The 14655-nt window shown below is 35.5% G+C and overlaps 1 protein-coding gene across 1 annotated transcript; it reads right to left on the reverse strand.

Moving 5' to 3' along the window:
* Positions 1 to 9075: 9075 nt before the first annotated feature.
* Positions 9076 to 11202, reverse strand: LOC147287148 (putative 2-oxoglutarate-dependent dioxygenase AOP1). The gene is made up of 3 exons (XM_086242556.1): positions 10835 to 11202; positions 10425 to 10743; positions 9076 to 9318 (listed from the first exon to the last, which is right to left on the reverse strand). Exons 1-3 carry the CDS (start codon positions 11200 to 11202, stop codon positions 9076 to 9078), a joined length of 930 nt encoding a protein of 309 aa, XP_086098682.1.
* Between the last annotated feature and the right edge of the window lie 3453 nt (positions 11203 to 14655).

Here is a 14655-nt window from a genome sequence, read left to right on the forward strand (position 1 = left end):
AGGAGGTGTAAGTGTAATTAACTCCATCTATTTATATGCTCTAAGTCTTCTTATTAATCATTGAATTTCATCTAAGTTTTACAAAATCATAAGTGTTTATTCAAAACATTAAATGGGCCGGTACCAGCTAGTTTTAACATTTTTCATTTATGGGAATTAATTGGCATTTACATAATCATAAATATTATTCTTCCCCATGTATATATATATATATATATATTTAGAATCAATAATAGTATTATGAGTCAAGCAACACTTGTATATTAGATTAATCGCACTTCTAAATTTCTAATATTCGAAATGTACCCATATGGACTGAAAATATGGTTGAAATATTTTTATTTGTAAAAATATTATGGAAGTCATTATTACTGCCATAGAATTATGAATATGAATCTTCTAAGCCATTTAAGCCAAAAAAAAAAAAAAGAATCTGCAAATCCATTTCAGTTGCGAATGATACAATTGATCAATATGCTGCATGGGAGATCTTTTTATAGCATTATCTTTACTTCCTAAGAGGCAAAGCAGCAAACTAGATCATCATGGTGATGGTAGAATAGACAGATGAACCACAAAAAAAGTATAATCTAAAACCATAAATTATTCTTTGTCCAACAAAAACAGGACAAAACGTACAATAAATAAATGCAGCAACTTGACACAAGGAAAGACAAGAAATTAAGCAAATCATGTAGAATCACAAAATGCATGAATCAGACCTAACTAAGTATGTCTGCTAATATCACACAACCCTTTCAGTCAAGAACATTAATTCTTCAAGTAATAAACCATATGTAATCTCACACAATTTTCAATTGCCAAGTCGTGATCTGCAGGTACCCCTGGGGTATCCACCGTCGCCCTATGTAAACGTGACAAAACACTGCCTAATTTACTCATTCACGTCTTTACAATGAAAGGATATATAGTTTATGATTGACTCTAATACCATTTGTTAGGTCACGATTCAATGCCAAATAGAAAGTGGCCATTTAATTTAATAATACATTATTCCTAATGACAAAAAAAAATTTCCATCTATTTATATGCTCTAAGTCTTCTTATTAATCATTGAATTTTCATCTAAGTTTTAGAAAATCATAAGTGCTTATTCAAAACATCAAATGGGCCTGTAGCAGTTAGTCTTAACATTTTTCATTTATGGGAATTAATTGGCATTTACATAATCATAAATATTAAAGTAAATAATTATAAAGTCCAATATTAGACTCCTATTCCCTCTTAGACCAACCTATTTAATTGGATTTCTCGGCCAGTTCACCTTCTTTTCTTCTGGCCCACTTTTAAGTTTTCATCCCTTGTCCGTCTCTCTCTCCGTCACTCTCCTACTCCCTTTCTCATTTCTCTCTCCTCACTCACGCCCAGCCACCCCTCCTCTTTGATCTGTGTCGTCCCACGTGGGCTCGGAGGTTGAGCGATGGTGCTCGGACGGCGTTGCGACGCCAATCTCGGAGCAGCCAGGTTCAGTGGCTTTGCTACCATCGTCGAGCTACTATTTTGAGTCCGATCGGCGATACTGAAACAACTTGCGCTACCTTCAAGTTTGGTTAAAGTTGGTAAATCATCTGTCTATCCCTCTTCTTTATGATTATGGTTTCTAGTTGGTTGAATGACTATTAATTTGTATATTTGTCATTGAATGTTTTAATTTTTTTAGAGGTCTTTGATTTGGGTGTGATTACTGTTGTGGGTGTTTGATTATTGATAAAATGATTGTGGGTTATATATGTGTTTGATTGAGTTGGATATTGATATGGTTCAAGTTAATCATTATATATATTTGATTTAATGGCTTTACCTTTCTACAGTCGCTAGTTCTTGATAGAATTAGAGTATCCAACCCAAAACCAATTGCAATGGGTGGAGAGACCCAAGACTTATAAGCACATATGTTAAGCTCTAGTTTTCCGATGTGGGACATTGCTCCACATTACTCTCAACACGCCCCCGCACGTGTGACGATATTTTGAGCCTTACACGTGAACAAATTGTATTGGGTGACGTGGGAGCACGTGTGGCCGTTGGGCCTTACACGCGGATAACCAAGCTCTGATACCATGATAGAATTAGAGCATCCAACCCAAAACCAATTGACAATGGGTGGAGAGGCCCAAGACTTATAAGCACATATGCTAAGCCTTAGTTTTTGGATGTGGGACATTGCTCCACATTACTCTCAACACGCCCCCGCACGTGTGGCGAGATTTTGAGCCTTACACGTGAACAAATTGTATTAGGTGACGTGGGAGCACGTGTGACCATTGGGCCTTACACGCGAATAACCAAGCTCTGATACCATGATAGAATTAGAGCATCCAACCCAAAACCAATTGGCAATGGGTGGAGAGGCCCATGACGTATAAGCACATATATTAAACTCTAGTTTTCCGATGTAGAACATTGCTCCACACCAATTGGCCATGGGTGGAGAGGCCCAAGACTTATAAGCACATATGCTAAGTCTTAGTTTTCGGATGTGGGACATTGCTCCACATTACTCTCAACAGTTCTTGCTAGACTGCTAGTTCTCATGGTCAGTAATGTTTATGAAAACTGCAAGCGATCCCAGAATGCAAATGAAGTGGGCTGAGTATCTTCCATAAAATATATATATATTCGGAATTCAATAAGATAGTAAAGTTCTAGACTCTAGTGATTTAATGCCATAACTCTTATTTGTATTTTACTTTTTATTGGTGGTATTGGGAAATCTGCACAAATAGGATATATTGCATACTTGAATGCAAATGAAATGCAACGCAACCAGAAACATTCAAGGGCTAAAGTATGTGTTGATGCAAATTCTCGTGAGGTAGATGCAACAACTTAGAGGTGGTGACTTGGCTGACCCGAAGCCTTGCTGGATGATGACGTGGATGTTGTTTGAGATCTCCCTGTAGACAAACACAAGATCAAAGGAGATGGACCGGTGTGGTACCAGCCAAACACGCTCCGATGATGAAGTCAGTGATGGTGTTTGATGGTATGTGAGGAAGAACAAAGGATGAACTTGGGAGAATAGGAAGAACAAGGCAAATGTTCTGGGTTTATTCTCAGCAAGTCGGGTATGCTCTTGGGTGAGTGGAAATTTTGGTTAAGTGTTTGTCTGGTGAGGAGTTGATAGCTAGATTTATTGATTGATCCCCCTATTTGTGCATATATGGTGCCTTATATAGGCAAAGGAAGACTTGATGAGTAAGTTACCTGCATGTGAATGAATGGTTGCCAGAGACCCACGCGCTTGGTCAGAACCAGTTGCATGCACAGCTACTCACCTCCTCAGTATTCAATGCTGCATTGAATGTTCCATTAAATGCAAGGTTGGAAGGTTCAGACAAACTACCCCAATAGTCATGGATGCAGGCTGGATATTCCATCTTTCAGAGGATTTGTGTCAGGTGCATTTAAGCGTGGCGGTTCATCCCAACGTGATCTTCTTGGGAATGGCGGCGGAGGGCCGAGCCGAACCGAACACATGTCTTTATGCGTATACATGAAGCCCATGTGTGGTCGGATCGGACATGGGATTCCAGACCGAACCGGTCCAGTAGATAGGGGTCCCTCCGAGCCCTAACTGGTCGACGCCAGAACTCGAAAGGAGATTATCTCTGTGCCGAGCCAAGCCGAACCGGGATGACCATGGAAAGATGAACACTCAATCCCTTGGAAGATCATCGGTTCGGCTCGGACCGAGTATGAAGGACTCGGCATGGAGACCCGACCTGAGCTGGCGGAGGAAGTGCTGAGCAGTGATGATGTGGAGGTCAAAGTCTGACCACTGAAAGTCAACTCCAAGGTTGGTTTTGACCAGCCACGTGTCGAGCTATGATTAGCTGTTTAGATCGGTGTGGGTTTTCCCACAAACAGTATGCCCATCTATTTGGTTGCTTTTAAAATAGAGGAATTTTTTGTGGAAGTGGATTTACTAAGTAAGTATTTTGAAAATTGTCTTTGTTTCCAATTAGGAATAATTTGTGGATGAAAATGGTTATGTTTGTTACTATCGAGTAGTAACTATTGGGACGATAGTTACTATCAGACAGTTGTAATAATAATTATTATTAGTGTGGGCGCGATCTGGAGGTGCTGAGCGCAATTTGGAAGAGATGGGCGCGATTGAGAAATATTGAGTGATTGTTACTGCTTGTCAGTAACAATCCCACTTATATGTTGTTACCGACAAGCAGTAACAATATGTAAGTGAAGCTATGATTGTTACTGTTTGTCGGTAACAATATCTAAGTGGGGCTGTAGTTGTTACGGTTTGTTAGTAATAATATATAAGTGGAGCTATGATTATTATTGACAACAATAACAATATGTAGGTGGGGCTATGGTTGTTACTACTTGTCAGTAACAATATATAAGTGAGGTTATAATTGTTACTGACAAACATTAACAATATGTAAGTGAAGCTATGATTGTTATGTTTGTTAGTAATCATATGTAAGTGAGACTATATTTATTATTACTTGTCAATAATAATATATAAATGAGGCTATGATTGTCACTGTAATATGTAAATAAGGCTATAAATTAAGAAGAAAATCGATTAATTATTAATTACTACTGTCATATAGTGTCACGTACACCAATTAATTATTAAAAAGAAACAAAAAGAAAAGACACATGACTAAGCTTTTGATCAAGGACTTGGTGTAGTGAAGCCCATTTTGCTTTATGACTCCTTTCAGGCCACAAATCCAATCACAAAGTTAATTTTGGCTTTTGACGAGGTGACGTGTGGCGTATATGGAAAATAAAATAAAATAAAGTTGTACGGTGGACTTTGATTGGTTTTCATTTTGATTATTTCTCATCTCTGAACAGAAATTTTAGATGCAGGCACTTGACTTGATTGGACTAGTTTACAAAATGATGGATTTATTTGTTGGAATTCGGGAGAAAACTTGTACCTTTTTTGCCGTTAATGTTTTCGTTTAATCTTTTAAAAAATGGGCTGCTACAGTAGCACGTGGCCGCTACAATAACGCATTATTGCTGATGGTCCGGATAATCATGGTTTTTATTGAACTAGACTTAAAAAAAAAAAAAAAAAAACCCTAAATATTATTCTTCCCCATGTGTATATCATCTTACTCGGAGTCAATAATAGTATTATGAGTAAAGCAACACTTGTATATATATTAGATTAGTCAGACTTCTATTAGAAATATATGTATATATAGGGGTGGGTTCGGTACGGTTACCGAACCGAAAGCCCCAAACCGTGTACCGACCGAACCCCCCTCGGTTGGCCATTTTGGTTACCGAGACCGGTACCGGAATGTCGGTAAACCGGCACTCGGTTAGACCGGCATTCTCGGTCGGCTCGGCTCGGAATGGACCCTGACCGGAAACAAAGAAAGCGAGATTGCAGAGAGAGAGAGAGAGAGAGAGAGAGAGAGAAATCGCATCAGAGAGAAAAAGGAGAAAGGGAGAAGAGGAGCACTTGGGGCAGCAGCAGATCTTTGCAAGTTCTTCTCCAGAAATCGAAGTTGGCCGTGATCGGAGATGAAGGCGGAGCTCGGAGATGATGCAGAGCTCAGAGATGATGCGAAGCTCAGAGATGATGGCTTGATAGCTAGGCTAATGATCAGTACCGCAATATATGAGATGCGAAGCCCATAGATTTTATTATATGGATAAGTAATTGCTTTCTGCAATATTAGAAGGACAGCTCCAAAAACCAAGAATGGTATCTCAAAATCTTTTCAATTGGCCATTGTGTGGTAGCCATCAAAGCCACCTACGTCATTCAAGCTTTTTGTTATTTGTGGGAATTAAGATTCCATGGGGTAGGGGGTATAGTAAGAATGTGAACATCCAATCAAAGAATGCCATGTATTTTAAAAAATAAATAAAAAAAAAAGGTCTTAATCATTATATTTTATATTCTTAAAAAAAAAATAGGATTATTTTGTTTAAGTCTTATTTCATTTTATTAATTAATTTAATTTAGACATTAGGGTATTTTGAGATTTGGGGTTTGGAGTTTGGAGTTTGGAGTTTTTACTTTTAATACATTTATATAATACATTTATATACCCTAAAATACATTTTTATATAATCTATATAATACATTTCTATATAAAAACTAATTAAAAATACCCTAAACCTTAATATTATACCATATCCTAAACCTTAGGGTATATAGGGTATAGCATATATAGTGATATACCATATTCTAATATTATACCATATTATACCATATCCTAGACATTGTTATAGTTATATACTTATATACCAACTATGAAAGTATGAATTATAGTCTTAGGGTATAAGATATAAGGTATATGATTTAAAATTTTTAAAACACACAATAGAGTTTAGGGTTTATAAATTTATATATGTTTTATAAATTATAAAAATGTATATAAATGTATTATAGAAATGTATTTTAGGGTATAGAAAATTAGAAATGTATAAAATTGTATTATTTTAAATTAAATGTTATATATATTCGGTTCGGTTCGGTAAACTGACGGTTCTAAGATCTGAGAACCGAAACCTAAACCGAACATACCGGTTCGGTTGACAAACCGATATCTCGGTACGGTTCTTCTCAGGTACGGTTATTCTCGGTATCGATTAGGCCGGTTTCGGGTTCGATCTCGGTTTTTCGGTCAAACCGACCCAGCCCTATGTATATACGTACGCATATGGATTGAAAATATGGTTGAAATATTTTTATTTGTAAAAATATTATGGAAGTCATTATTACTATACTGCCATAGAATTATGAATATGAATCTTCTAAGCCATTTAAGCCAAAAATATATATATATATATATATATATCTCCAAATCCATTTCAGTTGCGAATGATACAATTGATCAATGCTGCATGGGAGATCTTTTTATAGCATTATCCTTACTTCCTAAGAGGCAAAGCAGCAAACTAGATCATCATGGTGATGGTAGAATAGACAGAACCACAAAAAAAGTATATTCTAAAACAATAAATTATTAATTCTTTGTCCAACAAAAACAGGACAAAATATACAATAAATAAATGCAGCAACTTAACACAAGGAAAGACAAGAAATTAAGCAAATCATGTAGAATCACAAAATGCATTAATCAGAACTAACTAAATATGTCTGCTAATATCACACAACCCTTTCAGACAAGAACATTAATTCTTCAAGTAATAAACCTAACTAATCATACTCATCTATACTAGTTGTCCATACAAGTGCACGGGGAGCCCATGCAAAAAGTTTGGTTAAGATATGCCATATTCCACCAAATATACAAATGGAACCTAACCATACATGCCCTTCAATTATATCTTCGTTATTTGGTTAAAAGGCCTTCTCTCAGACTTAGGGTTTAACAACAGCACACCTATGTCACTCTATTGTGATAACCAAGCAGCCATGCACATTGCTTCCAATCCGGTGTTCCACGAAAGAACAAAACATATTGAAGTCCATTATCACTATATTCGTGATCAGGTTCAATCCAAGGTGATCGAAACTGTGTACACTCGGAGTCATGATCAGATCGCAGATATTTTCACCAAGGCCCTAGGTTCGATCTGCTCAGTTTCAGCGTTTACTGTCCAAGCTTGGATCAATTAATCTACTTGCTCTAGCTTGAGGGGGAGTATTGGAAGAGATGCACTAGCTGTGGTTATCATCTGATCATCTCACACGTTTGTAGTTAACTTGTAGTTAACAGCTTTCTCCTTAATTTAGGGCGGCTTGTTTCTATTTCTTGTAATAACTCTTGTCCTATAATTGGGGCTTAAATCATGGAGAGGTCTGGTGTTAAGGCTGTGGTGTATTGGCCAGTGTTTCTTAGCCTCCTCTAATTCTGCCTATATATCTTTGTATCTTGTAAAGCAAAACATATAATGAAAAATACATTCACACTATCAAATTCAACATTTGGCTACTGTACTTTTCTGCAAACTTGGACTTCCAAATCATTGGCACAAGTTTAGGCACTAACTTGATGAAGTTTATAGCTTTGCTCGTGAGGCAAATATGGTTTGCACCGGAGGAACAAGAAATTAAGGAGTGTTGATGCCAATGGTTAAAGACTATTGGTTATGCAATTGCATTGTTGGGATCTGTTATAATTTTCGCTTTGCCCAGTATACCATATGCGAGAGGATGAAGCCAAGGGACCATGTCTGATGGAAGATCCCACTTGATAGTGTTTTCTTCTGCTTCACTTTTGATCATTGCACATGATTGGTTGTTGCTGCAAGCTACCTTGCAGATTTTACTAAGGTGCATGTAGTTACAACAGTGCATTCTCACCAACAGCTTTAGGAAGTTTTGCAAAGGATGATGCAGATTCTGCACTTGTTTGAATTAACTTGTTTCCAACACCTTTAATTTGTAGCCACTAAGGAACTAAAGGCAATCTCATGATAGGTTCCCTCTTATGAGCTTGAGGGGGGCTGTTAGTGTATGCGTTAGTTGTTAATAAGTTTTACTGTTACAGTTAGTTACTAAGAGTATATAAAGTCTTGTACTCTCCCTTGTAATATTTACATGAAGCAATGTAGTCTCTTTGGATTTTTCCTACTCTCTCCTCTCTCTCTCTATCTCTCTCATTTTCTCAGCAATCCTAACACTTATGTGTTATAATAATGCATTATAGGGAGGTGTTATTGGCACTCTGATCATTTTGCGGGAATAGGAATGGATAAGTTATTTCTTTTTGACTAATACTAATCCCTCTTCTTCCTTCAACACCAGCATTAGAACTTGGGACATCTCCCAACACTAGAGAGAGAAATACCACTGGACTAACATCTAGTTGGTACGTAGACAGAAGTTAGAAGTTAGCCTCTATTTCTTCCTTCAATATATCTTCAATGTAGTGAGTTTAACTTATCCAATCTAATCCTAGACACCAGCCATAGTGTAGAAAGAAATACACCTTTCTTTATTCATTCATTAGAAGCAAAGACGAAACTATCATCAACAGCCTTGACAGAAGAGAAGCAAACCAGAAACCCACATAGCCTAGATACACATAAAGATTAATCATGCAATAGTAAGATAACATTAATGGCCCCTTGAGATCAATCTCAAACACCACAGTAGGCTTTGATGGGACACTCTGATTTCTCTGCCGCTGGTGTTTCACGAAAATAAAGGTAACCCATATGATCAAAAGGTTTGTAGAGTAAGGGGTGTTTGTCATCAGCAAGCTCTTCAGGTACTTGCAGTATCCCACTATCGTATGAGAATAATCCCAAGGAATATCTGTCTTTCTTATCTTTCAGGATGACTTGGTGCACACAAGCCTTTATTCTGTCATTGCTCCATACCTACCAAGTCAAAATAAAAGTAAAGGTGGAATGTCCAACACATATAGAAAAATGTCAGTCCATAAATTAATCTTAGAAGCCCCTTATAAATTATAGTCTTTTTTTGAAAAATTAGAAAACATTCAATAACAATTAATTCAAGCTAGAATTACATGAAATGTGAAATCAATTGTGAGAATATAAGAATGGCTAAAAAAAAAGTGAGAATAAAAGAACTATTTGTGAAAACCAACTTTAGTACGTTTCTCCAGAGTGTAAAATATCCTCTGCTTTGATTTCGATGCCCTGAAGGTTCAAGATCTTAAAAACTTGTGGTAATGCATATAGCATCTCCATCAAATTATCAATCTTTTGTCTACATGGTGCAATTGGCTTCCTTGTGAACCTGTTCAGAATTATTTCAATTTTTTGCCAAAATTTTAGTTTGGCCTTAACTTTTGGGGAATTTATCCAAATTGCTTGTAATTTCTGCCTACAGATAGGACTTGTACTTTTTGTTGAGAGAAATCTCACATTGAAGATGTGAGGGCTTTATTAGTGGCTTATAAGGGTTTGGGCTACTCCTCTCATTGGCAATTGGTTTTGGGATGAATGTCTAGATTTCTTCATGGTATCTGAGTAGGTTATTCACGTGATGCGCCTAACGGCCACACGTGCTCCTATGTCACCCAATATAAATTGTCTACGTGTTAGGCTTAAATGGTACCACACGTACGGGGTGTGTTGAGAGAAATTCCACATTGAAGATGTGAGGGTCTTTCTAATGGCTTTTAAGACCAATTAGTTTTGGGATGGATGCCTAGATTTCTTCATTTTATAGTCTATCGTGCATGGCCATTATTCCTTTTTGTAGTTTTTCAACCATGATTTTTTCCTTAGAGTTTAATTTATCAAATGAAAAAGGAAAAATCGCTATCAATGACCAATCTACTGCATAGTAAAAGTTGTCGATCATCATTTTTGTTAGGGGAATGCTATTCACGCTCCAAGAAAGACTATTTTAGCCTTCCTCATTCTTGCGGGAGTTATAAAGGGAAGCCTTATTCGTGCTCCCCTTCTGTTAAAGCCATTCTTAACTTACGGAACTTAAAAGAAAGTTGACCCACCATGAATGCCTCGCTTGCCAGGAATAGATAGGATGAAGGTGAAGTTTGCGCTTCAATCCACTGACCATCTTTAGTTTTTATCTGCAAACCAACCTGATTTTGGTGAAATATGGATGTGAAGGACGCATCTCGGTGAGGAACCATTCCCACATCACTCTCATTCACCTGGGGTGTTCTATACTTAAAGCTTCTGAAGCGGTAAATGGTTGATGCCATGTGAGACTCATAAAGCCTCTGCACACCATAACTATCAAACACCATTCTTGTCACCATTTGATGCAACTCTGCCACCAGCTTTGAGAAGGAATGAGTATTTTCACTAATTCAAAGAACAAAGAGTCACACAATAGGCATAATATATATAGTAAAATTAGAAATTTAGAGTGAGTTATGAATCAAATTAACTTTACCAAAAATGGTCGTTTCCTTCAGGCCACATGAGACTTGTGAAACCTTGAGCTCCTTCTAACGTTGTAGGGATGCCCAAGGATTCATAGACAGGAAGGTATGGATATTGTAAATAGTTGAAGAAAGGCTTGTCAATGATTTTCTGGTTTTTAGTTTCTATTGGAAGATTGAATAGATCTTCCATCACAGAGAAAATTGAGTGGTGAAGTTCCAAAGGAACTTTATGGTAAACAGCTTCAAAGCAGCCATACTCTTCTAGAGCATACTGAACTTCTTTGCATGCCTTGAGCCATGTCTCTGTACCAGGCTTCAAGTCTTCCTTGGATAAATCTATAACTGGAACCTTACGCTCAGTTGTTTGAGACCCCATTATGTCTGCAATCTTTGATTCACTCTTGTTGTGATTAGTGCACGTACTGATCTTGTTGTGACTTTATAGAGAGGTGTCAATAATGTACATGATGTCATAATGGGACAATTGGATCCTAACATATTTCGAAAACCATATATTTAACGTTAAAAAAAAAAAAAAAAAAAAAAAAAAAAAAAAAACCTTAAAATGATAAATTTTAGTTGTTGGTGCTACGCTTGATAGATTTGATCTGGTGCCACGCTTGATAGATTTGATCTGGTGCCAATCATATCATGTTATGTTGGAGTTGTGCCATAAGTGTTAGGGCCAGTTTGGTATTGCTGTGTAAAAAAACAGCTGTGAGGTAAAACAGCTGTGAAGTAAAGTCAGCTGTAAAGTAAAGCAGCTGAGTGTTTGGTAAAGTATGTTTTCAAAAGTGCTGTGAGTGCAAAAAACAGTATCAAAGTGTTTGGTAAATGTTAATGTAAAAGTGCTGTGACTGTGTATAATTACTAAAATAGACATGATGCTAAAAGTGTCTTTCACTTATTTGTTTGGTAAAAATAAAATGTGTTTTACTTGTTTTTTAAATTTTTGGCTACAAATTTTTATTCTACAAATTTTTATTAGCATTAATTTTTCTAAGAACAACATTATTAAATAAGTATGTCTATTATTTTTTTAGGTATATTATAATTTTAATCGTGCAAATAAAATATCATAATTAATTATCACAATATAAAATATAACTAACAATGGACATATTTTTTAATTTAAAATAAACAAATTAAAAATATAGAAATCAATGAGGATATTATGGGTAAAATAAAATATTCATTATTGCTGTGATTCACTGCAGCTTTCAAAAGCACCTAGAAACCTGTTTTTTGTTTTTGTTGTGGGGAGTTGAGAATTGTGGGAAAAAAGCAGTTTTTAATTTTTTTACCAAACGCCAAAAACTGCTATAGGTGATTGAGAATTGTCATCCACAGCAGCTTTTGGGTCTTCCACCGCAATTCCAAACGGGGCGTTAGTCAATTTGGATCCAAATTATTTAATTATGTACAGTAATTTGATAATAACTTTATCTTAATTAGAAGTATGTCCAATTTTGGAGGATCATTCGAACTAAAACCATATAGGAATTTAGATTTGTACTTCAATCCAATTTTTTTGGCTAAGGTTGAAAAAATGGACTTGTTAACAATTTTGACTCATATTATCTCTTAAAATTAAGATAATTAATATGAATTAATTTTAAAAATTATGAAAGATAATATATGTTAGGACCATTTTAATTTTTACATTTTTTAATTAAAACATTTAAGATTATCTAGTTTTTATATTTGATAATTTAAAATAATAAAAGATAATATCTGTTTAAATTATACAAATATCAAAAAAATGCATTAACCCACAAAATCAAAAATAATCCAACAAGTACCAAATTATACAAATAATCAAAATGCATTTCAATTATACCAATACTTGGGTTGATATATATATATAAATATATATATATTTATATATACATATTTGATTAAGTGCGCACATGATCCGAACATTTGGCCATGTTGCTTCTTTTCCCGAGTTTTAAGGGTAAATCCACATCTTTTTACCTCATACCCTCCTAAGATATAGAATGAGTTTGGTGGAGCCCAAAAACCCAAAGCTAAACATAACATAAACGCCGACAAACCATCGATCAATAGATATAATTGAAATATATCCATAAAGAATTTTTTTCCTTATTTGATTATTTTTTATTTTTTAGGCTTATGTATTTTTATTAGATTAATATAATTTAAATTTCACAATTAATTTTAGGATAATATAATAATAGTAGAATATTATAATATGATAATATGCTAATATTATAATATTAAGATAATATAAAACTAGGATAATATTATGATAATATTAGGATAATATTAAGATTTAAATATTATTAATTTTAGGATAATATTAAAATTTTTTTAAATTCAAAACATCTGAACAATATTTTTGGACCTCAGTCAAAAATTAAAAAGCTTATTAGTTTAAGAGAGAAGGAAAAACTGGATTGGCCTGTAAATGACTCATTTATTAATCATGGTGTTTTTGTTAAGAGAATCTCACATCGAAAATGTGAGGGCCTTTCTAGTGGCTTATAATAGTTTGGGCTACTCCTCCCATTACCAATTAGTTTTGGGATGGATACCTAGATTTCTTCATGGTATTAGAGCAGGTTATCTACGTAAGGCGCCTAATGACCACACGTTCTCTCACGTCACCCAATATAAATTTTTCACGTATTAAGCTTAAATGACGCCACACATATGGGGGCGAGTTGAGAGAGTCTCACATCGAAAATGTGAGAGCCTTGCTAGTGGTTTATAACGATTTGGGCTACTCCTTTTATTGTCAATCGGTTTTGGAATGAATGCCTAAATTTTTTCAGTTTTATCCATACATATATCGTAAACCAAAGCTTAGGATCCCCCTTGCATCACTCATTCATTCTTCACTAAAGAAAACCCACTTAATGGCCAAGAATAAAAAAAAAAAAGGGAACCCACTTGATCCAAATGTTAGCAAAATCGGATCATTTATGTTTGACGGTATCTTTTTCTTTTCTTGGCCAAATGTTTGGCAGTATCTTAATTTGTTTGCTAATTAAGTCTTATTTTCTAAACGTTTAATTGGTTACTAGTAATGGCCCGTTTGTTACTGTGAATGAAAACTCTAGACCGGTCCAACTTCTGCCAAGGAAGAAGCTATTTTTTTATTTTTTTGGGATTGAAATAACTTTATTGAATAGAAACTAAGCAGGATGATAATCAACTTGTAGATGTGTTCTTAGCCATTCAGGAAAGTCACTCTCCTAAGTAATAGAATTCTCACAATGTAGAGCATAACGAGCAAGGGAGTCAACAACCCCCTTCGCAACTTGAGAAATATATGCACAGCTAGCTAGCTTCGTGAAATTCAACCCAAAGCCGCTTAGCCTCCTCCAAAAGCTGGCCATCTCGGGCTAAGTCCTCGTCCACACGCCGGTACCTAGATATAATAGTTTGTGCATCCGAGTCAAGAAAATGAAAGGAAACCTAACTTGAAGCTATTTATAGATCATCTCTGCAAAAAATCAACTCAATCGGAAATCGTTTAATTATATAACTGTTGTTGATTAAATAGAAAAAATTAACGGTTTGTCCAAAAAATCACTCTTTAATTGAAAACCATCAATTTTTTCTACTTAATTGACAACAGTTATATAACCAAACGATTTCCGATTGATTTGATTTTTTGCAGAGATGATCTATAATAGGTGATCTAAAAAGTGAACGGTTCCGATCATGCGCCGGCATTACCGAAATTGTTATTTTCGGGGGGAGGGTGGACCTTGGGGTACCCCCAAGGGGTGACCCAAAGATTTTCCATAAAATAATCCTAAGCTAACTTTTGGTCTACTATATATATATATACATATAT

The sequence above is a fragment of the Dryas octopetala genome, chromosome 4 (assembly GCF_963921425.1).
Source record: "Dryas octopetala chromosome 4, drDryOcto1.1, whole genome shotgun sequence".
Classification (NCBI taxonomy): Eukaryota; Viridiplantae; Streptophyta; class Magnoliopsida; order Rosales; family Rosaceae; genus Dryas; species Dryas octopetala.

Coding starts and splice junctions, on each gene's coding strand:
- LOC147287148 (XM_086242556.1), bottom strand. CDS start 11,202: ATGGGGTCTCAAACAACTGAGCGTAAGGTTCCAGTTATAGATTTATCC. Junction 10,744..10,834: donor GAAGGAAACGACCATTTTTG/GTAAAGTTAATT, acceptor TCTTTGAATTAG/TGAAAATACTCATTCCTTCT. Junction 9,319..10,424: donor TGGCAAGCGAGGCATTCATG/GTGGGTCAACTT, acceptor TTGACTTGGTAG/GTATGGAGCAATGACAGAAT.